This window comes from Pygoscelis adeliae, unplaced genomic scaffold (genome assembly GCF_000699105.1).
Source record: "Pygoscelis adeliae isolate BGI_AS28 unplaced genomic scaffold, ASM69910v1 Scaffold38, whole genome shotgun sequence".
Classification (NCBI taxonomy): domain Eukaryota; kingdom Metazoa; phylum Chordata; class Aves; order Sphenisciformes; family Spheniscidae; genus Pygoscelis; species Pygoscelis adeliae.
In genome coordinates this window covers 1,538,630-1,562,577 of record NW_008825614.1, presented here as the reverse complement: position 1 = coordinate 1,562,577, position 23,948 = coordinate 1,538,630, and the positions used below count along the sequence as shown (strand labels likewise).

The 23,948-nt window shown below is 39.5% G+C and overlaps 1 protein-coding gene across 1 annotated transcript in view; it reads right to left on the bottom strand.

Annotated features, from left to right (window-relative positions):
• Nucleotides 1–120: 120 nt before the first annotated feature.
• The window catches only part of TTLL12 (tubulin tyrosine ligase-like family, member 12), a 32,155-nt gene continuing 8,327 nt past the window's right edge, over nt 121–23,948 (bottom strand). Inside the window, exons 2-14 of the mRNA XM_009332997.1 lie at nt 23,290–23,465; nt 21,074–21,272; nt 19,098–19,257; nt 18,290–18,423; nt 14,934–15,010; nt 8,717–8,833; nt 8,413–8,607; nt 6,700–6,811; nt 5,713–5,864; nt 5,547–5,628; nt 5,012–5,080; nt 2,665–2,803; nt 121–672 (exon numbers count right to left, since the gene is read on the bottom strand). Coding sequence (XP_009331272.1) covers nt 521–672; nt 2,665–2,803; nt 5,012–5,080; nt 5,547–5,628; nt 5,713–5,864; nt 6,700–6,811; nt 8,413–8,607; nt 8,717–8,833; nt 14,934–15,010; nt 18,290–18,423; nt 19,098–19,257; nt 21,074–21,272; nt 23,290–23,465 — 1,764 coding nt within the window. The 3' untranslated portion in view covers nt 121–520. The remainder of the gene's footprint in view (nt 673–2,664; nt 2,804–5,011; nt 5,081–5,546; nt 5,629–5,712; nt 5,865–6,699; nt 6,812–8,412; nt 8,608–8,716; nt 8,834–14,933; nt 15,011–18,289; nt 18,424–19,097; nt 19,258–21,073; nt 21,273–23,289; nt 23,466–23,948) is intronic.

The following is a 23,948-nucleotide window of genomic DNA, read 5'->3' as shown; positions in this document are numbered from 1 at the left end:
CATCTCACTACCCTAGTAGTTCATTGCACTGAAATACCATATTATTTTCCCATCAGAACATTTTACATCTTTCTATAACAGAGAGATAGGTAAGAAAGATATACAAACTCCAACATGATTCAGTAAATTATAGTTTTAATGTTGACATGAGGAACTTGTGCAATGTTTCCCAGCAAGCAAGCAATCAGGCTACCTGAGAAACAAGTCAATTGTTTCCAATTACTGTCCTATTTTGTAACTGTTTCCAGTTACTGTCCTACTTTGAGGTCTCCCATATTCAATAAATGAGATATTTGGTCAACACAAACCAATGATTTATAGAACTAAGCAAGATAACGAAAATGCAGACAAAATGATTATCAATACAGTATATGGTATACACATATTCTTCTGATATGAGTTTTTTTCCAGGGTTACCAGTATAGGAAAATAGTTGCATCAGCAGCTCATAGAACTGAAATATAAATCTTGCTGTCAAGCATATCTGGGAAGGAAATTAATAGAGTCAAGCCTCCTGTGGCTAGACAATGCATGTCACATGGCAGCTGTCTGCTTCATCCAGAAATAGGGTGCTGAAGACATCATTAAAAAAGGTAGGGTGGTATTTGCAGGCTCTATCACAGTCAGGATTAAAGTTCACCTCCAGGATCTGAGGCTGCATAATTCTTTTCCCTGTAAAGGGGAACACAAACATTGCCTCTTACTACAAGCTCTAGAGAGATCCTGAACTACTACCTGTGTTTAAGCCAGAGATTATAGAAAATGACTGGAAAAAGCCATTTTTTATGACACAAGCTAGCAAGCCGGTAAAGTGTTTTTATTTCAGTGGGTTTGGGGTTTTTTTGGAGGGATGGAGCTTTGTTCTACCATCATTATCCAGAGGACAATTATCCAACAGATTCTGCAATCACTGTGCTAATCCAATGTCTCACTTAGAATGAGAATTTGCAGCGATTTAATAGGATCTCCCCGATACAGCTGTCTTGCTTGACAGTCTGAAGCATCTTCCAGAAAACTCTGCTTCTCCTTTCACATTTCAGTGCAAACCTTCCTTTCTTAAAGCTCTTAGATATCTACCTTTCTAGTTCTAGCAGTCCTGTTCCTTTACACTCCAGCCTCTCCCACCTGCCACTTCATCCCACTCCTAGAAGCAAGTCAGGAAGTTTAATTTTCTCTTAAAACTTCATCAGTACGGTTTAGAGTTCAGAATCAAATGCATTCTGTGCAAAGAGAAACAAAGGATTTTCTTTCCTGTCTGGTGTTGAGGTTGTAAGTGAGGGTACAAGCTTCTGATGCATAGGTAAACCATACTGTGCTCTGCACAGAAGCAATAACCTATTTGTCCATAGGCTGCCTACAGCATCACAGCCATGACTTTGGCACCCGTGCCCCCCTCTTCAAAAGGCTAGGGACCTACGCAGTTCAGCCAGGGCTATAATGTGAGGTTGGTCCTTTTACTACAATAGTTGTCCTCGAGCTAGTAATAATATTGAGTTGCTTTACTTCTCCCATTCAAGACAACTCTGGGACAGTTGAAAGAGCATTCAACATGGACGTAGCAGACCCAAATTCAACCCCTTGCTCCACTTGATCTGAGCAGGAAAGGGTCAGTTGTACACCTCCTGTTTCTCAATCATCTCACTCCATGAAAGTGATTCAATATTTACAGAATCAGCCACTGCAGGACTGGGCTAGGGGCACCCACCCAACATACAACATCTAATCACTCCTCCAGCAAACCTGGGCACAAGCGATGAATTTTTCCTGCATCCCGGGGACCACATTGTCACAAGAAAAGAGTACGCTCAGTTCTGTTTAATACTCCCCCAGCAGTCCTTTTTGTGTTGGTGCCTCTGCTGCTTTTCTACCTACAAGAGACACATGTCTGGGTTGGGCATGCTTACAGAACAGTTTCGAGCCTTCTGGTGAGATAATAAAGAATTCACCCTGTTTGGCAAATTTTGCTACCAGTCCTCCACAACTGGCTGGAAGAAAGGCTCCAGGTAGTTGGCCATGCTGTGGCACTAACATGAAGCACCTTCACATACATGTTCTTGCAGAGACGTGGCAACAACTGAGTGACGGTCCTGAGGACATCAATAGCACTGAAATGGTGAATGTGGTCCTTTCCCCGCTTTAATAACTAACTGTGCATTGAAGACACTGGGCCAAGCCTGGAAGCTGCAGATAGTAAGATGTCTCTTTAAGGCTTTCATAAAGACATGGCTATTTCAGACATTCTCTCACCATAAATGGGAAAGAAAACTTGCTGCTGTCAGAGTGACTAGATTGCTGTACAGTTGGGGTTTTTGTGTGTGTGGTTTTGGGTTCTGTTGTTGGTTTTCTGTTGTTGGTTTTTTTGGGTTGGTTTTTTTTTTTTTTTTTTTTTTTTTTTTTCCAACAGAATGGCAGTAGCAGGGGCACAAGGGAAGCAAGGACTCAGCCAAGCACAGTTAACAGCTCCCCCATCATCACTGTTAACCAGCATGGTAGATGCTAACCCCACAGATCTGCAGCTCCAGATGTGCTTTGATGTCAGTGGGAGGCACAGAGCATGCAGCTCACACTGCTTGAAAAACAGTAAGAGTTCAGACAGAAGAAATAAATTTCTGAAAAGGTCCGCAAATATAAACAATTCAACATTCAAAGAAATGAGCTCCTCACCATCTCTGCTGGTGTCCCATTTAAGCATCAAGTCAACGGCGTATATTGCTCTTGATGACGGATAATCACAGATACCAAGAGGCGCAGGTTTAGCTGAAGCAACTTGGAACAATTCAGCAAATGCCTTAAAAATATTTGCCTAATAACAGGAAAAGTTCTCTGAATAAGAAGTGAGGTTCCATAAAAGCAATAAACATGTTTTTAATCACTTCATTCATACAGCTTTTTAAAGAGTTTGTATAAATTAAACTAGCCAACAGATGAAAATCTGCACAGTATTAGCTTCAAAATGTGCATTTAGACCTAAAGACAACACAGTGAAAGCACCAAGCACCCGGCAATACCCGTGGACTTTTCCGGGGAGCAAATCAGTACTACGGAAATCCTGCGAATAGGGCATTTAGTATTAGAATTAACCCCCTTCTCAGACATTATGTACAGTATTGCACTTACGTGTAGAGGAGGGGAAAAAGAAAACCCAGGAGAGTTCTGTGAACACCAGCAGTACAACTGAAATTCTGACTTTTTCCTGTCTATTAAGTTGTATTCTAGCTTCATTTTGTTTTGTTCTGTAAGGAAAAATCTTCTACCCACTTGCACCTGTCTAAAAAGGGTGGTGGGGACATGGAGATTTTAAGAACATACTACACTGGTATTTTGAGAAACAATCAGATATCCAATGTGAAAGTGAAATAAAACAGAAAGAACATACAGGTGTGAATTTTAGCATTAAGTTTACACTGCAGTGAACCATTCCTTCTGCAAATGAAAAGATGGTGTAATACTTCCTATTCTGCACACAGTACTACTTTGGGTAACCTACAGTATGTATTTTGACATCTCTTTTCACCTCTTGTAGTCTCTTCCAGACTATTTTAAACCTAATGCTGCAAAACCTGTCATACTCTGAGTATCATTGATTGGATATGAGGTTCTAGTTAAAACAGATGTAAATTAATTTATGGAAATCAACCCATAGTTGGGTAATTTATTCACTTTTGAAAGCATACGCACATATAAATGCTCAGCTACCATTCATTCTGCATCTTCTAGCTCCCGATAAATATGGAAGAACACAACAATTCAGTTTTGTGCATGTTTCTGAACCATCTCTTCACATTCAGCTTTTTCTTTCAAGCATGAATCACAGGCAAAAATCAACGAGAAGGCCCTCATCCGCCTTCCTGAATGGCTTATGGAACATTCGGAGCTTCCTCTTCGCAAATAAAAGATGCCCTAGTATTAGGGAACCATCTGTTTTCTTGTGAAAAGTCATTAATGCAATGACCAGGGACAGGGCTCTCGCCAGCTTGCTAACACAGAGAAGCTGAGGCAGCAGCTGGAAGTTCTGCATTGCAGTCTCAAAGGCAAGATTTAGTTTAACAAACTAACTTACTAGCTCAGAGATACTACGTTGGTGGAGGAGGAGTCTTAAAGAAAAGAGAGAAGACCAGCCTAACTTTTCTTTTAAATGTGCCACAGTATACAAATGCAGCCTCTGCACTATCCAATCCGGCAGTGTAACCCTTCAAGCACAGTACCCCTGGAGCAGGGGCAGCGCTTATTTCTATCAGCCACGTGGGCACAGCTGGGCACATCCTTATTTTGTGAGTGCGCTGCACAGCAAGCTAACCTGAAAGTGTACAGGGAGATCTTTAGACCGACAGCTCTGCTTAAAATAGATAAATCAAAACCTGTGATGCCATTTCACTGAGATTACTATACACTGTAATTTCCTATTTACTTCAGTCTCCTACCTGTTCTGACAGCTCCTTATCTTGTGAAGCTGTTTGGAACAAAGGAAGCAAGAGCCTGAATACTTCAGTGGTTCAGCTTTTCAGAATCAGAGTTAATATTCTACTGAAGAGTAGTGAAGGCTTTGAAAACAACTTCTCCACAGTCACGTGAGCAACATCTGTAGCGATCAGCACACTTAATATCCTGGACTTCCCTGCCTTTTTGCATGAAATACTAAGTCTTCACAACCATGGGCTTAGATTATTGGCAACCTTCTGCAAAAAAGATGGAACTTGCAAGAAAAAAAGATCCTGCTCCCAGGATCCTGAGGGTAGTCAGGACTGGCTTTATTACTAAGGCCAATATAAAGAATCCTCAACCATGAAATAAAATTCTCAAATGTTAACAACAAAATGTTTAAGGGGGGATTATGCTAAGTTAATAAATACTTCTAAAGTAAAGGTTAACATTTGTTGTCCTTTGTGGAACTGATACACATGAAGTATATCTTATTCATAAAAAAAAACAAGAACAGTTTTGGAAAAGCTAGTTTGCCGAATAAAAAAAGATCCACAAACATTTACACAAGAAAGTTGAATTGCTGACTTACTTGTACCGTTGTCCAAGGATGTTCAGGATATTGTTTTTCAAACAGAGGAATAAATTCTTCACAGTGTACCTAAAACAGTTTAGCAACATTAAAGACTGTTTTGGTTGGGAATGACTGAGCAATCAGATAAGAGAATGGAATATCAAGTATATTTTTCCATTCATACAAACCCAGGTAGAGAACTAGGGAATTAGACAGTTCCTGGACACCTTCCTTGTTCCAGTATTTCTTCTTATAAAAGATCACACTGAAGTCTTTGACAATGATTAGCTGCCATTTTAATAATTCTTTTACTGATCTCTATCAATGTGGGTTATATTCAGGATGTAGGTTTGTATTACCTTATATAATCACAGATGATTAGGGGTTCAGAGGGGGAAGAACCTAGGAAAATATTTGCTTAGGGTACTTTCAACACACTGACTGCTTGTTTAAGTGGATGTGAAATAGGTTATTTGGCAACAGTCACAAAGGAGGCACTGGAAGATTTTCTAACAACGGAAAGGCGAGGGAACGTTTTGGACTGTTTGCTTACCTGTTTTAATGTTACACCGGGAGCATAATTCATGACTGTGAAATGCTTCTCATAGTCATCCAAGTCATCAAGTGAAAACGCCCTAAGGAATAAAACAATTCCTTAGTTTCCAAGGTATCAGTTTTAATTCTAAGCCCCTCCACACTAATGAGGAGAACATGATTACCGATTTGAAAAGCGCAGCCAGAATACATCATAGATATACAGCTTGAGTGGTTTTATGGACCGCAGCAATACAACATAACGGATGTCAAATTTAACCATCCCCACATCTTCTCGGTGAAACAAGACTGGATTCTCAATATATTTGCACACTACCTACAACAAAGCAAAAACACTCACAGTAAATATAATTCAACTGAAATGAAAACAAAGTGTCATTGGATCTCAACGATTTAAGGTATCCTTGTACACATTTCAGTTTTTCTTTAGAAGTGTGCACGAATACACAGTGTTGTTAGTGAATAGGTACCTTTTATCAAACTCTGACATCAGGGTGGGGAAAGGGGGAGGCCAGAATGTAATCATTTAAAAAAACATTACAAAATTAATTTTACTTCTGATTTTGGTGACTTTGTTGTTTTGAACTAGAAATATGAAGCGATTCTTTGTGCATTTCTGCATTCCAGAAAATACATGCAGTCCACACACCAACAGAAATAAAGCTGAAGTGACACTCTGACGTATGACTGCATATTGCAGACTCCCTATGAAGAGGTCCATGATTCATCTATTGTTGGGAAAGACGGTACTTTGTGCCACTGAGCAGAGCTGTGGATCAGCAATAACGATCAACCAGAGGTCAGAAGCAATAATGTTCCAAAATTTATGACCAACGCTAACTATAGCTAATGTGTGTTCATCTGCCAGTCTGAAGATTAGTGTTAAAGCAGCACCACACTGGAGTATTCATTACTGTCAGGGCAAGTTTTATTTTTTAAATAAGAACACACCAGACTGAGTTCATCACTGCAACGAATGGAGCTGACCAATTTGAATCTGAGTCAATTCTGAATTGATTGAAACTGTATGCTTATGGCCAGCATATGAATTTTGAAGAAAATAAATTTCCTTCTTTGTATTTTTAGACCTCCTATGAAGCAGTTTTTTCAGCTCTTTCCTTTAAATCACATTTGAAACCATGCTCTCTAACCTTTGGGCTGCTTTCCCTATGCCTGATGATATTGTTCAGGCTGTTGGTGATGTGAGTATCCAGGCTTCTGGCCAAGTTCCACGGTTTGCATATCCAGTGATTGTCTTCTCCTCTGAGAGAAAGAGAGAGAGAAGCCAACACCTGTAAGTATCCACCTCATTCATCTGTCTGAACATCCACTTGAACTGATTTATGTACTCCCCTGAATAAATACATTATAAAGCTGTGAGCTACAGTGCAAGAACTAAGGACTTTTGACTGACAGCTGGGAGCGGTAAGCCTTAGGCGTGAAGGGGAGAAAAGGCAGCGGTAGCTTTCGCTTATCTTTTCAGCTAGGGCCTAGCATGCTCTTACTGTTTATTTCTTCCTTCTGCATCCGACTCCTTCAAAAGGGGAAAACAATCCATCAACGGGGCAGCACCATCATGAACGCGCACAGGTCACGGTGTGGAAATCATTCTGCCAGGAGTCTGTGAACATTCTGGCAGCGTATCGTGCAATTTTCTAAGTTGATTCCCTAATAACACCTCCAAATCACTCACGTTAACTGACACCATAACTTGTCTCTTTGGGAAGAAATCACACAATATCTCAACAGTTCATATTGCAAGAAAATGAAAGCACATCACCATCTTCTCACTTTCTAGTAACTAGTCACCTCAAGGGGCAATATTCTTTGAAATATCTTTGAGGAAAATAGGCAACATGCTGGTCTTTCAATGCATCTTTCTGAGTAAGGGCAGGGTGACACTTGATGTCTTCCTTTCCCCCATCTATTAAAGCGTCCTGAGAAACTTCTCGAGCTTCATGATAAACAGTGTAAACTGAACTGAAGTTAGTGGTGTTAACTTAAGAGGGTCTGTTTTGTTTATTTGAAACTTCCTATCCTCTCCTTCCCATTCCCTACATGCACATTGCATTTATGGTTAATCCTTGGCATTAACAAGGAATTAAAACACCAAACACTAGGGATACACGGAAGGGGCGCTCTCTCCTGGTCGTGCCAGTCAGTAACAGACTACGCAGAGCAAAGAACAGCCAAATGAAATGCCTGGCAGGTGGCACCATAAGCAAACGTCACCAGGGAAGCAACATTTCAGCCAGAATACTCCACGCCAGGCATAAGAGGTTATTTCACTAGCAGTACCTAATGCTCTCTTTCTCTCTTACCAAAAGAAAATTGTAGTTTCCATCCACTCCAAGGCAGCTGCACCAGCAGAAAGAGTGAGGATTTAAAACCCTAAAGCTCCACAACTGCTTTAGGCTAACACTAAACCTAGATTTTACTTTCACAACCTTACAGAACCTAAGTATTTTAACTCTAAACATTTTTCACTCTGGCTTAAGTACAAGAACAACTGCTACTGGTCCCCTGAAAAAAAACCCACATTTGTTGAAAACACATTTTGATCCTTTGTATATCTGTTAAATACAAGAGGTAAGATCTTGACTAGACAAAAAGCAACAGCTTCAAATTTGTATTCAAATCATGGCGAAGTTTGTGTTTCAAAATGCATTGCTTAACTTCTCTTACATTAAAGAAAATATCTAAAGAACTCACACTTTCCAGGTAAAATTCACTTGAACATAAACGCACCAAAAGCAAACTCATGGTGGTGTAACAGCTGCCAATCCCAAAATGCAGGCTACTGGCCTTTGAGGAAAGTGGGATTAAGAAAGCACAAAATGTAAAGAAGCGGAAACATAAGCCACCTTCTGTCGCGTTGCTGAAAGTAGCTGATGAACTGAGGCAATTCTGTTTGGAGGTTAAAAGTACGAGGCAACCATCTTGGCCCGTCTGGTCCTCCAGCTCGCCTAGAGATGGATGCCAGGCAGTCTTTGACAGTCAGGAGGTTCTCACATGGGAACTGATTCAGCATTACCTCAGGCCTTTCCTCACTTAGCTTCCTACAAAACAGAGGAGTTGTTAGGTGAAGGAGGAATGTTGGGGAGGCCTTTGGGAACACAGTTTTTATAGCAACAAAAGAATTTGTATTATCAGGGGAACAATTGCAACCTATAATCTTTGAAGTGTGAGAAGTTGTAGAGGATGTCTGCTTCTCCCTCGTGGTCTGTGAATACAAAACGGGGATGTGTCAGGTTGTTGAGGACTTGCTGAATGTCTGTGAAAACCCTAGAAGAAGAAAAAGGCATATGAAGAAAAAAGTGAGAGTTTGGTTTCTGAAACTGATCAACTCTTGCTTGAACAGAAAAAAAAGTTTTAAGCTTGGCTTCCTACAAGAATTGTGCTTTACCAATACATGCTATCTGTGACAATCTCTTCTTAACACACAGAAACGTTTTAAATTGAAGTGGGGCAGATTAAAAAAAAAAGTATTTTGAGACAGAAATCTCAAAGATAGTTTAGCTCCTACAACTTTCACAAAAATAGCAATTCAGAAGACAGTGATTAAGTCCCTGACAGAAGCACTAACACGAATTCACTATTCTACATGAAAAGTCCTTGAGAGAGACCTCATAAATGCCTTTGTTGTTGGAAGAGCCCTAAAAAATCAACCTGCTGTCATTCACAAGAAAAATTCATAGGAAATCTTGTCAGTTTAACTCAGTAGCTTTAGAAGACTATTTTCAGAACTGCACATGAACAGAGACATTTCGAAACAATCAAAACATATGAAAGTATGTACATTATGTATGTGCAGGAAGTACACACAACCTTGAGGTTTAATACAAATCCCCTTCCAGCTCCATTAAATAAACCACACCAAAACCCAACCCAAACCTGATACACATTACAGAACATATCCAAGAATGAGGAAAGATGTTGCATATCTTAGAAAATTCCCCTCTCAAACAAAACCAGTGACTTGGCTATCTGACATGCTAAAATAAGCAGATAGCAATAAAGGTTATTTTGATGATTTTACAGCTTAAGGCGAGGTCACTTAATTCAGAATTCAGCATGATGACTCAAAAAGCAAGACTGACATAGAAAACAGTCCTCATGGTAAGGGAACATTTAAACAGACTACGCAACCACTAATTTTTTCCATGAGAAACCACTATATTCTTCCTCCTCTTCAGACCTATTCTTATCAGTTGTGTAACTTTCCTCTCCTCCTCTGCTACTAACCAACTGGAAGATATATTCCCCTGAGAGAGACTTCTCTGAAATAATGAACTGTAAAAATAGCCCAGTCACAGGGGGAAATATAGTATTTAAAAAAAAAAGTAAGATGTTTTGCATAGCTCCATGTGCGACATACTACAATGGTTATACTATTTACGCTGGAGCCTAAGACAGCTGACTTCACAGAAGATGAAGACAGTCAGCCTGGCATCCCTGTTGAAAGAAGTCACCAGTCTTTCCCCACTGTTGCAACAGAGCGAAGTTAGCACCTTCATATAGCCCCACTAACATTTCTTTCTGCAATATGTGGCTTGGCTTCTCCTTGTAAGTCTGCACACTAGGGGAAAGTACAAAACCAAATTTGATACAGGATCCAGTAAAAGTTCCACCAAACCCATTTCGTATACAAGCTATCCAAATATCCACTGGTTTGGAGAAACTTTTAGTCACTGCTGAAACAATAGGGAATCGAAGTGGTGACCTGAAGATAAAAGGCCTTACAATGCTGTAACAAAGCATTGTAACATAACTGAAGCATCCAACATCCCCCCCCAAATATACATGCAAGAGCACATGCAACACAAGAAATACTAGAATTTAAGTTGCTCTTACAGTCCCAGATCAGTCCCTTACAAACACACCCTACAACACAAGTTATCATCCCACAGGCACTAGTCCGGGGTAGCTGGATCCAAACCTAGCTAACAGATCTTAGCAGCAAGAGGATCATCAGATCTACACAATGGACCTATTCTACTTGTTAAAGCCACTCAATAAATGGGAGCAGCAATAGGTTGTTTCCCTGCGCCGCCACCGCCTTTCCCCTCCCCCTTCATGTGATTAAGCCCCTTTAGCATGGTATGGAAATATTTTGCTAACATATTGCACTATTTTTTCTGGCAGAGTGCTGGAATGCTGGCCTTCAGGATTCCCAGCTTCCGCTCCAGCCTATGTGAGCAGTGTCTGGTTTCCAGCTCAGGAAAAAGGGTAAAAGTAACATAGCCAAGGATAGAGTTTGGTACACTCATTCTGAAAAGCAATGTGGTTGGATAAAACTTGTATAACACTATGTATTTGGAGTACAGCCACGGTTAGAGTTGGGCTAAGGCTGTACAATCATTTGGTCAGTTATCTGCAAAAACAGTCCAGTTACAGTTGCTTTCTCCAGGACAGAAGTGAAACCTCCGCTCAAAATTAGTGTTACGCTGGAGCTATGAGGAGTCACAGATAGGACTCCTTTGCATATGAACTACCAGAGACCTTGAATGCCCTTACAGGTAAAGTTCAATAAAAGGTTTTTACTGAAATTAGTGGAAGTAACTCAGTAGGGGATCTTTGGGAGTCAAGAGTAAGGCTTCCTTCCCCTCCAGTTGCAGCTACAGCAAATATCTTTGAGACTTCTGTTTCATCAACCGATGGTTCTCACGACAATTCTTCCAACTAGGGTAAACAATGAGGCTGAACTATAACCTAAGGTGTTAAAACAGATTAATCAGTGCTTAAGACCAAACAAAAACATAACCCCTGTGGCAAACTCCCTTAACTCCAGTCAGACAGAGGCAATGGTATGAAAAATGCTGCTGTAACAAAGGCCTGAGGCCAAGGCATTTGGCCTTAAACAGCATGAAAGGATACCTGGAGAGCCTGCCAGCATCTGATAACTCCAATAAATCTTATTCCACATCATTCCCTAGACATAAATTAATCAGAAGTTCCCCCCCCCCCTTTTTAATTCCATGTTTCCAAATACATCATTTAGTAATAAACTCCCACTGCTGGCTAGACACCAGCTAATTTTCTCAGCTGAAGAGCAGGGTGTTCTTTGCACAAATCGGGGATTCAGCTGAGACATGGGTCACCTCCTCTTGCACATCCAAAAATCAATTTCCCCCCAGTGTTAATTCACTTAAGTGCTCTACATAAGCTCTACACCACACAGAAATACAAGTAGTGACCTGCATTCAGTCCCTCCGAACAGCAGGCTTAAAGAAAGATTCTGGTACTCTTTTTTCCCCTGATTAAGTATTAAAAACAAAGAACCCCCTTCCTAAAAAACTAATACTTCTCTTTCAAAAATTTCCCACTACAACACTGAGCTGCCTTTATAGATACACAGAAGATAGTGGTATCTTCCATAATATATAGTTATCAAAGACTATTAGAAAGACTTGCCCCCTCCCCCCAGTAGCTCCCAAAACAAGATTTCACAGAGGTGCTACTCACATTAACAATAAAAAGCCTGCTTTCTTAATCTTGAAGTCTTGCTAAGAAATTCATGTGCCAGAGCACTCTGGATTATGTATCTTAAGACTTGCTTATAGAACACAAAAATGCAGCACAGAAGAAACAGATCAATCTACCTTTGCTAAGTGCAGGAAGACCACTGAAATAAGCTGATGGAGGTTAAGATTAGAGGGGAAAATAAGGCCATTCCACTTGTTCCAAGTTTTTAAGTTACTCCATCCATTCTATACGCAATCCTCTTACCATAAAAGTCTTGGGACAGTCAAAGGCTCTGGAAGGCATATGATTTAATTCTGAGAAGGAAGATTTCATAGAAACACTATATAAAATTAATGTATTTCACTGCCAACACCTATCACTGAGTTTAGTGGTCAGATTCCCTTAGGTACTTTAGTATATCCAGTATTAATGCATACACTTGGAAAAAAACAGACCTCTGCACTGAAGAACACAGGCTATAAGGGCAGGCACCTGACAACTACTGGGCAATTCCTTTGTTGTTATCTAAGGAGCACGTAGGATCTTCTACGGTATTCCCTTGTTTTAAGTTAAGTAAGTCGGTACACATTCCAGTGTCTACTCTGATAATACACATCCACATATATACATAAAAATACAGACAGATAAGAAATGCACCAAGTCCCATTCTGGGTTTGATAGATGACAGAACCTCTACACTACAATACTGTGATATTAGCCAACCTATTCTGGACCTTTCATTCCGATATCAATGACACACTGAACTAATGAAGCCAGCTAACCATACTTCCTGAATGAGGTTTTTTTTTCCCCTTGTCATACAGCAGTCCTAGTAGGGATGCTATAAAGTCTGGGATTAAAGAAGATATTAGCCAGTGGAATTGTGCAAATAATATAAAACATGTTAGATGTTACTTACTCAAAGCATTTAAGGCTAAGAAGCAGTTATGAGAATCAACTCCCAAAGCACAGAGCTGACAAGACCGATCAAAACAGAGTTGTCTTGTAACAGCTCTTCGGGCATCTTTAAGAAATGACTGAGGTAGCTGAAGAGACACATGAACGAGAAGATCAAGAGAAAAAGAGATGATCAAGCCCAACACAAACTGGAAGGACTTTTCATATGAATTTTGTCCTTGAAACGTTTAGGTCTTTTATCCACCTTTTTTTCAAGCCAGCAATCAATACAGCTGGATAGAACAATCTCCCCAGGGCAGCAGTTACTATTAATGCTACAAGACCTACTTGAACCTATAATTTTGCTATATCAAACTACATGTACTTGCTCTCTCCCCTGCCTTTCAGGATTCAGGTTTAACATTTATTTCATCTTCCCATTCTCTGTCTTAGCTCTATTTGGAAACAAGATGACTAAGAATTTGTCCCAGGTTCTGAACTTTGTAACCTCATGCATTTAATGACATGTGTATGTATGCAAAACATACATGTTAACAGGCTACACACACCTATCCAGCTTCACACATTCCCATCTGCCTGTCCACGTTGGCAGCCTTAAAACCTTTAAAGCTTTGAAAGAGGCCAAGAGCACTGGAAGACTGCAGCTCCTACTAGGTCATCTGGACTCTGAGATGCTACCCTGCTCCTGGAGGAACTTTGGTAGGTGAAATTCAGAACACAAGAAGGACCTTCTGGCCTCCTGTGGAGGCCAACCTGCTCTCCTTTCTCCTCTCCAGACAGGAACTGGGCAAAGAAGAAGAGAGGAAAACCCTTAGGAGTACATGGACAAGGTGTTGATGACATTCCTTAGAAGCAGAGCAGGAAGGATATGGCATGTGTTTCCCCCCTCCTTCCCTCTCTGCCTCCCTGATGTGAATGACATTCACCTGAAATATGAGATGCAAAATAAAGAGGTAGCCGTGAAAAATAAGTCAACATTTCCCAACATCCTCACTGTTTCTTTCCATCTCTGTTAGAATGCATCTCCCTTATCTGAAATAGAAGCAAGTACCCCGCATGAAAAAAATAGCTTTTGCTTATCCTCAAAGTCTTGTAACCAGAGATTTCAACTGTATACTAAAATCTAAACTATCACTGAGCAAGTTAACAAATGCCTCTCAATTCAAAGTGACTTTGATTTTCAGTAGTTCTTCCCAAGCAAAGTTGATCTAATGAATAATTATTCCTCTCAACACAAGAAGCTGGGGTGTGAGTATACCTAGCAAATATGTTTTAGCCTAACCTCATCCCTTAAGCAAAATGTTGCAAGCAAGAGCTCGGATCCCAGTGTCAGACTACAAACACCCTGGAGTGCAACTCACAGCAATGCTATGTAATAGTACATTTTTCTGGAATAAAACTAGTAATAAGGCAGTCTAGCCATGCAGTGCCACTGCTTTTGGTCACAGAAATCCCTTATCTTTGCAGTGTTCTTCCAGCTTTCTTCTGAAATAGTTTCACACCATACACTCCATTTTTGTAGTAAGGCACATATCCAGCTTAAAACATCCCAGGTTTTGACAAGATTCCTGCTTGGCAATCTCATCTAAAGAAGGGGAATAGACTGTTATATTCACACAGCACAGAGAAGCACATGTACCCCTATGGACGTACATGCTATAATGCAGAAGAGAAGTCTTCAGTCTTCCTTACATACTTTAGTTATATTCCTTAGTGAAAAGTTACAACATTATGCAACTTTTCTTTCACCAGGAAGGTGGCGCTTATTTAAAAAAAAAAAAATCTTAAATTTATTTTTAGAAATTCTGTAAGTGACATCCATTTACTCTGAAGAATCCAACAAGAACAACTAGTAAGTCAGAATCTTAAGCAAGTGGCTATGTAAAAACACACCTTCAACTTGTCTCTGTTGTTCAAAGCTGGAAAAGACTGTTCAGCCTCAGCACATTGCACTTATTATACTTAATCTTGGTAAGAAAGCATTTTGTTTGCAGATACATACTTGAAAACTTTGTCTTTGTCATAAACTGGTGGGTTTATCATTACAGGCAGTTTTTCCTTGTTTTCTGCTAAAATTGCCTAAAAAACAAAAAAACCACAAAAAGTTAATACTCGGCAGAATAAATGAGCAGCCTGAGGTCAAACTCCACAATATTCAGTGGATATGAACAGCAGCTTAGACCAAACTGAATTTTAAAGTGTGCATAATCGTGTTTATAAAAGAAGGGATTGAAAAACAACATAATCTTTAAGGAGAAGCTACAGGTAAAATATTCCGTATGACTCAATGTTCATCCAAGTGTTTTATTAGCAATAGTCTGTTGAAGTTTAGCCTGTTGAAATTTTCTCAAATTGTAAACCTTTACAGATCATTTTCTGCAATTCCTTATCTCCATATAAGAATTTAAATACATGTATACAGGTACATTTGTAGTCACAGTAAAAATGACAGTCCATCTGCATGTCTCATCAGTCCATTGTCTTCGGTGCAAGTGAATTCCACCAAAGCTGCATTTTGAGAAATATATTATGTTGTATAATATGCTGCTTAGGGAGGGGAAAAAAAATCAGTACAAGAGCAGAGGCAGAAGGGGAGCAGAGGTAAGAGGCTGTTAGTGAAAAAGGAACAAGAAATACGGCTTCAAGACCAGGGCTTATCAACACTGTCAAAGCACCCTGAAAAATTTCTGTTTCTCCTAAGCATTAAACAAAATATCAAGTCACAGATGATCATATGCAGTAAAAGACAAAGTTACTGTATTTCAAACGAAATGGAAGATTGTCCATTTAGCCATGATGTTTTATTACAGATAAAAAAAAATATAGGAGGCTGGAACTAATTCTGCTCCTGTAAAAGTGAGCAAAAGGCTTTTTGCAGTCTTCAGCAGTAAACACGCTTGAAAAAGTCTCATTCCATCTTCTACAACACCTCTGACTGGTCAAAGGAAATATGCATTTGGATCATTGCTGATACCCTGCCAAAGGAAGTAGCTCACAAAACTCCGGGATGGGAGAAGTGCATCTTGAGAAACCAAAGTGGCTGCTGTTCTGCAACAGCTCCCTGAGTTCCAGCTGCTGCACACTGTCCTCATAAGTTGCAGTGGTGAAGTGTCTGTCCAGCTATAGAAATACCTCTTTAGCTTTAAGGCTGTTATGGGGAATACAATCATACATAACTGGAAAGCATAAACAAAACCACAATTGTAATCTAAGATCTTAGACATCACCTTCTAAAATAGACTGGACAGTACAAATACAAAATAATTCCTGCAGTCACCTAAGAATAGGAAGGGAGCCTGTACTTTTAAGAGAAGACTACAATTCTCAGAACAGTACCAGAGGATTCATTACTGCCTTTTCTGCAACTCGAATGCAGGGAGCTGCTGCAGAACAGCAACTACTCTAGTCACCCCAAGAAATACGTCTTTCATCCCAGACACATCATTAGAAGCCGCCTCCCCTGACACTGGTTTCTGCAATCATTACCCAATCATTACCCATAGTACCATTTAAGTTACAGCCTTTGTGATCTGTGTTGGAGACCAGAATTAGGTAACAGAACAAAAATCAGGTAAAAGTTAAGCCACAATGTTGCTGTAACAACTCTGTGATTCTTTTAAATAGAACACTAAAGCCTTCAGGTTTATTTAATGGAAAATTAGAATAAGAAATATAACAACCTTAGCTATAGTAAAAAACAACAACACAGTCCATTTAACAACAAGTGATTATTTGCACATAGTAGTAAAGCAGTTGCAGAAATTATACAGTGATAGCAGCAAGCGATTTTGAAACCGTATGACTTGCAGAAACGTTTAGAAACATTTTCACGCAACTGTATTTCCCTGCAGAACTGCTGGCTCACATATTAGTGCTGTAAACTGATCTCTGAAGTTGTCTGTACTTTTTTGCGCATGCAGCTCTGCTTATGTGAAAATAGGGGAATTGGAAGTGTCAGCAACATGGTATCTCTTTCTAGCCACTTCACTTTCGGTGCTTAAGGACGTGCTATGCCCTAAGCTATTCTTCACTGGTCTGTCACCATTTAAGACTTTAATCTACAGCTAAACATTCTAGAGTAAAAGAAAGCTCTGTTGGTTGGTTCTAGCATCAATATTTTGCTGTCATCTCTTCTCAATAGCTGAGTGGCAGAGACACAGTAAAGAAAAAAGGATGCTTTGAGAAGATGTTTTTCAGGTGGGGTGGTAAAGGAGGATATTGTTTGCCCATTTGCCACACACAGTTCTTTAACTTGACCTATCATCGTAAAACAGAATTAAAACGTGGAAAAAATTGCCTTGTCTGAGATCCAGGCCCTTTTGCCAAGAGAACACCTGTAAGACATGAAACTATGGCTACATTGTTGTTCCTCATCTGTAAATGCAAAGCACATCTACCCCTCTTCCAAAAATGTAAAATCCCAACCAACCAATCTGACTTAGGTTACAAGACAGCTAACTATTTTGAATGTATATCTTTCTGTCCTGGTTTCGGCAGGGATAGAGTTAATTTCCTTCTTAGTAGTAAATTTGGCAGAAACTTCATTTCTGACTAGATATTATTAATAACAAGCTGGATCCAGCATTTTCTGCCTATCCTCTATCACAAGAAACATACAGTTGGAGTAGAGTATAGATTAATCTTCAGAAGCTGCACTTTGAACGCCAGTTTGTGGCCAGTACAGTGTCCTCACAGGCATCAGGTTCCTTTTTTTTTCTTAAAAAAGAACCTCATGCAGATCTGGTTCATGAAAAGGAGATTCCAAACAACAATAATTTCACATCCTTAAAATATCACAAACTTTTAGCAGAAAGGAGAGCACAAAACAAAACAGATGAGTACTTTATAACAGTGCCATCAAACTAAAGACATCTCTGCTCCAATATTTAATGGTTCTAAACCACGACATTGAGTGAGTAGCCAGGTTAAAAAAATATAACCACTCCTAAAAAACTAAAATAAATCTTTCTGTAATTCAAGACTGACCAAAAGTGCTACAATAATAAATCCAATCGGTAAGCCTATTAGGCAACGTCTCAAATATCTAACTGGAAGGTGGGTACCTTATATGATGTACCTTACAGCACGCTTATAAAGAAAGTTATACAATATTACAGTAACATATTAGAAATAATTTGCGTTGCTTCAGTTTTTAAATAGTTAAATATTATGCATAAGACATTTCTTGTCTCAACATGCTTTCTTTGAAATGATTTGTTTGGGGTTTTTTTTTAGTTAATAGCTATACTCTGAATCAATCTTTAAGCCTAAAAAGAAGCAAAAACAGAATTTTTGTAATGTTTTTACCCACTACATCTTCTTAAAAGAGATAAAATATGAGATTTATTAAAGTTATACCTGGTAATGCTCATCTGATGGCTCTGGTGTAAAACAGTTGACATCCAACACTTCATTAGGCACCCACGGTAACAAAACACACTTCCTGATCAAGCGATCTGGTTCCCCGTAAGCATAATCACGAGTCACTTCATCTGCACCAAAACAAGGAGAACCTTCTAGGAACTGCCTTTCATTCTCCACTGAAAGTCTTCCTCACGCCATATCACACCAATGACAGCTGAACAGTTAATAATACCACAACTTTTTTATTTAAATGCAAAATTAGAAATAATTAAAGAACGACATTAAAAAAGGTATTATTTAGGATGCAAAAATTAGTCCAAAACCATCTCACTTAATGTCAGTTTAGTCAGACAGCTGGGCACTTATCTCCTCTACATGATGGGGGCATAAGGTGGCCCCCAACCAAGATTACAGGAGCAAACGGTTGGCCTGGCATTTTCTGACTTCAAGTACTTGACTTTGTGACTCAGAGCTACAAACATAGACTTTTAAGGAATTTCTTTTTTAAACTCTCAGATGACTGAATCAGTAGTTTCACTAGGACAGTGTTGCAAGATTGAAGTTCTCTGTCAATAAAACATTAACAACATTTTTTGACGAATGAAGGCCTCTATCTCACATAAATTATGGTGCTAGGAATATCAGGCAGAGAACTTTTAAATTTGATAGCACTGAAAATATGCAGTCATTTTGGTCTTGAAATATTTGCTCTGCTGTGAAGTGCTCAGTGATTTGTAAGAATATGGCACATCTTCTGTTGCGGGCATAAAAAACTCAAAAAACTTTACAGACACACACTTACCACCAGTTTCAAGGTCTCTCAAAGGCCAGAGAACAGTGTAAGCAATTTGTTGAGGCATATAAAACAGAGGTGCTGTTGCAAAGCTAGGCTGATCTGAATGCTGAATGCGTGATCCAAATTCATCCATAATGTACCAGACAGGAACCTTCTCCTCAGCAGTCTGTACGATTAAAGAGAGTGAGACATCCTGCACATATCAACTGCTAGAAAAGCACTGCAAGACAGAAGGCACTGGCAGCACCCCCTACACCATTTCTCTGTTTCCTACTCTAGCCAAGATTGTGAGCAGGTGCAAAGTACAGAGTAACACTCCCATCCCTGCAACTCGGAGGCTAAGCCAGACTAGCATCCAGCCACTGCTGGGAACAGCCTGTTCCCATCTCAAATGCACAGTTCCGTCCTCTTTCTTATGCTAGTGCTGTTGCTTACTAGACCTGTTTCCCCTCTACCAAACTAGCCAGTTCAGGAAGGTAAAGCAGCAGAAGGCTGGTTGGTTTTTTTGGTAGGGTTAGTTTTCCTGCAGTTTCTATCAGAACTAGTTCACTACAAGGATGAGTTGGAAGTTTACAGCTTAAGAGTGAACGAGAGCAGAACTGCTCCCTGCAACAACAGCTGGGTGTAAGAGTGTTGAGGCTGCAACACTTGTCATGATAAAATCCTGAATGAGTGAATAAACTTTAAATTGCTTGGTAGCACTACTGTCGCCCTTTTACAGATGCGGAAATGGAGGCACAGATTAGCCTTAAGACATTCAGGCAGCCCAGTGCCAGAAAGGGGAACAGAAGACAAATTCAGCTACAAGTCGAATTAATTGTCTTCCAGGAGAGCACTTTTCAAGTGGTAACACAGATAATTCCACCCTATTCACAAGCCACTCATGACAACAAGATGGGAAACAAAGACATAGGGTAGAAAGATTGAGAGATACTGTTCAGATCTCCTTTTTATTTAAACAAAAAAAAAACAAACCAAGGAAAAAAGAAAGCAGTCACAACTATCACTTTCTCAGGGATTTTTCAGGCCTGATACTACTGTGAGCTAAGCTGATACCGTAATTGAAAAAGGTGTCCACTCCAAGGAACAACCTCAAGCCCCTGAGTTAAGAGGTGCAGGTTAGTCATGCTCATACTTGCTCAGGGTTAGCCCTGCCCATTCCACACAGGGCTTGGCCTGAAGAATTTGCCTTTCTCCTCTTTAATCCAAAATATTCACAATAGCCTATGAGGTACGTTGCAGCCCCTACAAGTGTTTTTAACTGAACCCTGAGGGTTGTATTCCCTCAGAAATGGCACGTATGCACTTCAGGGTGTTTGAAGGCTCAAAACCTGCTGGTACAGTGCTGAAGGAATATGTAGGGCAGAGGGACCAAACCTGGTGTGGTCTTATCCACACTACCTAAAAGTAGCAGCCCTTAGAGTAAGCTATGCCCAGAGACACTTAGGTTCCATTTTGAAGCTAGCTGGTTCTCACCTGAGGGTGAGCTAACATTACACAGTATAGACAATCAGTTGCCAAATACAAACCAGGAAGTTATCTGACAGTGTAGATATATCCCTGGTATGTAAAGCACTCTATACAGGTGAGGAAAACTGTGAGCATAGCTGAGACACTCACTTTTATGTGAGACAGTTGATTCATGACATTCTTTCCCTCACTATGAGAAAGTCTGAGTAGAAAAAACCCACATAATACACAAGCAGATCTTCCCCTTCTAGCTCACTTCTTTTGCAGCAGACTCTTCCCATCTCTATAAAAATCCCCTCAAAGTTCTCATCAGAAAGCTGGTAGCAAGCCCCCGTGCATTTTAGCCCTACATGGCATTTGCTCTCCTTCCAAGTAGAAGTTTATTCCGAAATGCCTGTAAATGACCTTTTTTGTATTGAAAATGTATCTTTGTTAATAGCCATGTATTGGAATGTCTTCATTCAGGACTGCTCAGAACTTTTTAGCATTCTAATTAGGCCTTAGAGACTTACCCCTTGAGAAAGCTGGTAGGTCTGATTGTATTTCCACATTTCCTGCAACACTTGCTCAATACTGCCCTCATCTGGGATCTCTCCGTGAAAGTCGATTCCCATGAGATTTGTCATCCTGTGCAGTAAACCAGGTACCTGAAGCAGCTGCTGGCGGGCATGTTCAACACGGTATGTCCAGGCGTGGTCGATGAGGAAAATGCTTAAAGAGAATTTTGGTAACATTACAACAGTATATTTTCACACAAATATTACCAGATGTTCTGTGAATAAGAGCTACGTTTCCTTGTAGATGGTTTGATAACTAAGTCTTCTTTTACTCCTGAAGTCCCTCCCAGGGTACACATTGTGACATTACAGGTTAGGAACAACTTCCCAGCAGTAACTTACACTCTGTTTTTGTTCCAGAAAGCTTATTGTGCATTAGTTAGTATTTCCATGAAAACGAGGAGCAAACACAGAACAGGGCACTCAGTTTGTAAGCCCAGTTCCCTTTAAAGGCCAGGAACACAAGAGTTTCTTCCCTTTTGATCATTAACTCCACTGTATCAACCAGATATTCTTCTCTGAAGAAGGAAAACAATACATTATTTTGCAAAAGTATTCGAGGATCTTGTTAGCCATGAGCTCTGTGACATCTACTGTCATCTGTACAACTCAGTGGAGAGATCTGATAATGAAAAGCCTGTATCATTTGCTATTAAAAAAAAAAAGGATTAAGTTTTTTTTATTTTTTGTCTTTGGGTTTTTTTGGGTGTTCCTGGTCTTTTTAGAAAAAATGCATTGGTTTAAAGAACTACCGATCTAACCCAAAACAAAATCATACACAACTGGCACAGCTTCCCTTGACATGTTTAACTCTTGTTTAGGCTGCATGATTTTTACAAAAAACACATAGTTATTCAAACAGAAGGGTTATCCCACATTTTGGTTATATCCTCTTACCGAACCAAGTCAGAGAAGAATCTGAATTCTACTTGCTAAAAACCCCCAACAAAACAAACAAAAACCAACCCCCTCCAAACAAAACCACCCCACCACTCATATTTCAGAAAGTTAAAAACATGTCCGCTGTCACGTACACCAAGTATCCTTGAACAATTATTGTATCTCAGATTCCACATACAGAAGAAACCTCAATTAATTTTAAAATTAAAGACTCTAGAGAATGCTAAGATCAAGCTCTTTGGAAATCTGTTAGCAAACAGGTGTGCTGGTGTTCTGCTCCTACATTCCCACACATCTGAATGCTGCAAAGAAGCCCAAGATTATCACAAGAGCTGTTTTGAACTTTGTAATTTAGGTGTGTTCTCAGATTTAGAGAAGCAATGACTTAGGTTAAAGCAGGCATGTAAAGGCAGATACCTATGCTCTATGTTGTTTTCACTCATCAAGGCTAAATTTAGATTTTTAGACTTTGTATGTTTACCTAAGACCTAAAAAGTATGAAAGTCCTGGCAAAAGTTTTATAGAACTGAGCAGAATTGCGTTTAGATCTCCAGCAGAATTGACTTCATCTCACTGCCATTTATTAATATATGACAAATAGCCTATGTTTGAAATCAGTAAGAACACAAAAAACTGTGCTGTAACATGAAGTTGTTTCTTATGCAACTTTTTTCTAGTTTTATAGCTGTACACTAGTCTCATATTCATGACAGCTAAGCTGATTCTGCAGAAAGCCAACAGTAACTTGATGTATTCAATTATATACGCATGCATAGCATGCAATCACACTATCACACTCTTGAATTATATTTTAGCCAACTGGAGGAAATTTAATAGTCCATGGATCATTACTTTGGAGCTGCTAAATACCTCCTTAGCCTGAGATTTGTGAAGGTCACAATTATTTCTTCAGTTTTTTTTTCCCCGCAAGGACACACAGTCTTGCAGATACAAAGTTTTTGTTTTCTTTCTGCAGAATTCATTTCAAGGTTGTCTTTTCCCTATTTTCTCCCTCAGTTTACTAAAACCGATTTCTAAGCATCTTCCTGCATGATTTAAAAAAGAACAATGTTAAGATATTTGCACTCCTAGTACCCTTTGCAAGATGTGCCTCATAGCATGCACCTTTCCTCAAACAGGCAGCTATGTCTTCTAGTAAGAAAAGAGGATTTTTGAATAGGACGAAACAAGTTTTAAAGCAAACTGTCCGTATCATTTTAGGGTTTAAGACTACTCAAAGACTGAACACTAGTTCTGAAATCACTACTCACCTATCGGGATTGGAGGCTTGAAGCCCATTCTCATTTGTTACGATAACTTTGAAACAAGGCTCATTTCCAGGATTTGGTTTCTTTTTTAATTCTTCTTCCATTTCTTCATCACCTTCCTCCTCCTCATCCACCTCTTCTACTTGCATTATACCGAAGTAGTCACCAGCATCAAATACCTGAGATTGAAAGTGCACAAAATATCAAGCAGTTGGTTGAGGCAGTAACCTTATATGCATAATGCAACACTGAAAGGCACTTTTAGATAATTTTGGCCTGCAATCTGATAAAAATTGGCATTTTTAACTTAAGAGACAAATGAACAACAGTATTTATTCTTTCACATTTTAATAGAGCTGTTTGTTTGGGAAGTTTCTTTAGTTAATATTGGCAGGAAGCTTTGCTGGTTTCTTTGGTACCAGTAGGTCTACTGACGATCGTCTATTAGTTTAACTTCTCATAAAGAATTCCAAAAGCTGAAAACAGAATATCTTTGCTCAACTTTGCTAAAATCAACAATTTAAGACCTACAAAACCAGGTATTACCCAGGCTCCACAACCATACTAAAGTACATTAAGGCCCCCGAAGAAAGAGAGCTTTTACCACTCGTGTTCTGAAACAGTTAAGAAATCTCAGCATGTTTCCCCCCTGCTTCTTTCCG